The sequence below is a fragment of the Corvus brachyrhynchos genome, unplaced genomic scaffold (assembly GCF_000691975.1).
Source record: "Corvus brachyrhynchos isolate BGI_N302 unplaced genomic scaffold, ASM69197v1 scaffold15, whole genome shotgun sequence".
NCBI classification, from domain to species: Eukaryota; Metazoa; Chordata; class Aves; order Passeriformes; family Corvidae; genus Corvus; species Corvus brachyrhynchos.
This window is the reverse complement of record NW_008238349.1, coordinates 233,739-236,643: the sequence shown is the minus strand read 5'-3', so window position 1 is coordinate 236,643 and position 2,905 is coordinate 233,739. Positions and strand designations below refer to the sequence as shown.

The following is a 2,905-nucleotide window of genomic DNA, read 5'->3' as shown; positions in this document are numbered from 1 at the left end:
CTGCAGCTCTTACCTGATCTCCTCGGGGAACTGAGCGTTGGTGACCAGGAAGGTGGAGATGCCGTGCTGGTGCAGCAGCCTCACGAAGCGGTTGATCTGTGGGTACATGATGGGCTCCCCCACCAGGGACAGGGCACAGTGCTTCACCGTCAGGGCCTCCTCCAGGCGAGCTGCCTTCACTCCTGACACGCCTGCAAGGGGAGAACAGCCTTAAATCAACAGCGGATGGGCCCTGAGCAACCTACTCTGGGGGAAGGTGGCCCTGCCCGAGGCAGGGGTTGGCACAAGAGGAGTTTTAAGGTCCCTTCCAACCCAAACCCTTCTGTGGCTCTGTAACAAATCCCCATCCCAAATATCTGTATCCAAAACACACCTGGCACAGGGAGGGCCGAGAAGAGCAGCTGGAGCCCTCCCGAAGCACAGGGGACACCAGGCCACAGGCAGGGCCCAGGAGCAGCTCCACAGCACCCAGAGAGCAGCAGCACCCAGAGCCTGGGGCCGGGAGTGCCTTGGGCACTGCTGAGAGCAATTTGCTGGTAACACCTGAGCCAAGCTTAATAAACACTTGAGCCAAGCTTTCCACTGCTGAGACCTGGGGGATGCTGGTGAATGCTGAGACGCAAACACGCAGGGCAGCTCAACGCCACTTCAAGCAGGTGTTAGAGAAGAAGCCCAGGTCATTGCTGCTGCTGGTCCCTGTGGGCCTCCAGGAGGAGCAGCCCCCAGAGGAGCCAGCACAACTCCCCAGGCACAGCAAGGGACCACACCCAGACTGCAAATACAGAGCATGCAGCTCCACAGAGGATGTGTTACACAGAAAACCCAGCACACGGCACGGTCCTGAGCAGCCAGAGACCTTCCAGAAGGAGAACACGAGGAGCTCAAACGCAGCGTCCATGTGCAAACAGCACGAGTCCCATTCCTGATGCCCACGGGGGAGCTGGATGCTCCTCCAGCCCAGCCACACCTGACCAGGTGCTCAGGACCCCGGATGAAATCAGCTGCCTCCAAACAAGCTTTTGTTCCAAATCTGTCACTTCACATTTCCCTGATGTGCCTTGATGTACTTGAATCTTACCTGCGGCTTTAGATTGGGGGTTGGTCTGTTTTAAAGATAAAAAACAAAGCCTGGAGTGGGAATCCAGGTCCTCAGCTCCCCTCTCGTTGCTTTGACGCTGCAGTACAGAAAATTACAGCTCTGCTGCAAAGCCCAGATAAAAGAGGTGTTTGTGGATATTGCTCCAGCCTCACATAGCAAAGCTGGTTTGGAATCAGAGCAGGGCTCCGTGCATTTTGAGGCAGCCAGGCTCAGTCCTGAGGAAGTGACAGGACTAATGGTTATTCCATAGAAACCTGACAGCACGAAATGAGAGCTTTATTGGAGAAGAAAGCGGCATCTCAAGCACACGCTGAGATTAAAGGACTAACTTTCATATTCCTAAAACTACTGCAAGTCAGTTTTGGAATTAATTAATTTCTCTCTCTCAGCATCTTGCATCTGGACTCTCATAATTACCCTGCCAGCTCTATAAGCAGACAGAACAAAATCCCAACATTCCCTAAAGTTTGAGCGGAACTTTCCCAAAACAGTTTACACCAAACCTGGCACCTCCACCCAGACGAGGGAGTGGTTTTGTGCCCAACCATTTGAGCACATGAATCACCAGCCAGGCAGGGATAAACTGCCCAGGAGGAGCGTATTCCAGGAGGGCATGGACTCTCCTGAATCCCTACGGCTCTGCTCCTGAAATCAGCTCCCAGCAGAGCACACAGCCAAGCCCCTGTGGTCAGCTCCCTGGAAAAGCTGATTCCAGCTGCTCTCCCACTGCTCGGTTAACGTGGGAAAGGACAGCACCACCTGGCCCAGCACCCTGGAGAGGCTGGGGGCTGACTCTGGTACCCCTTCCAAGGAGCTGAGCAGCACCACAAGAGCCTGGGGCACTGGGGGATGAGGGCCCTGCTCTGTCCGTGGTTATCCATGGGCACTCCGAGGATTTCCTGGGACAGGTCACGCATTTCCATTTGGTTTCTTCCCTGTACTATCAGACTCCCACTCTCCCACTCCTGAGTTACGTTTCCATCCTGGGTGTGCCCTTTGCAAGGGCACAGAGATTTACAAGTCGCTCCCCAGAAAAATGTATCCATCAAATGAACTTCCCACCCTCGCTCCCTATCAGTGAGGAGTCTCTCCATCATTTACTCCAAGAGAGAATTATGGGGCTTTAATGGCTGTGCTCTCCACATCCAGCACAAACTCTGGCAACACTGCAGCAGCAGATGATTCATCACCACCCAGAGGCACCCAGAGTGTAGAGGGTTGTCCTGCAGAGTATCCTAAAGGATAAAGGGACACAAGAATTCTGTTCCTTCGAAGGAGATCTCCTTTGCACTGCAATGAATAAAGCACTGGCTGAGCTCAGCAGCGTCTCTGGCCCATGCAGTGGGTGTGGGGATGAACCTGCCTGCAAAGCTCTGGGACTGGCACTGCAAAGAGCAGCACCAATTTGTTCAAATGGCTCAGGGGGGCACCTGAGCACCACCCCCAGACACTCCAGCCCTGAGGGCTCCCTGGCTAAGACACTTCCCATGTTTTCATTCCCCAGAAGCCCAAACAGTCTGTTCTACCTCAGGGGCCAGGGTCCAAACACCTCAGCCCTGCTGGGACCCCTCTGGAGTCCCTGTGGGTGCCCACCAGTGCTGCAGCATCACAGACATGTTAACGTTGGGAAAGACCCTGGGATGGAGTCCAACCATTCCCCCAGCACTGCCAGGGCCACCACCACTGTCCCACGTCCCCTGGTGCCACACCCACAGGGCTGTTAAACCCCTCCAGGGACGGGGACTCAGCCCTGCCCTGGGCAGCTGTGCCAGGGCTGGGCACCCTTTCAGTGAAGAAATTCCTGCT

General features: G+C 55.1%; 1 protein-coding gene across 2 annotated transcripts in view; it reads right to left on the bottom strand.

Annotated features, from left to right (window-relative positions):
* The window catches only part of LOC103616349 (S-adenosyl-L-methionine-dependent tRNA 4-demethylwyosine synthase), an 87,814-nt gene that overhangs the window by 39,814 nt on the left and 45,095 nt on the right, over nt 1-2,905 (bottom strand). For both annotated transcript variants that reach the window (XM_008634505.2, XM_017735288.1), the window contains exon 12: nt 14-191. In XM_008634505.2, coding sequence (XP_008632727.1) covers nt 14-191 — 178 coding nt within the window. The remainder of the gene's footprint in view (nt 1-13; nt 192-2,905) is intronic.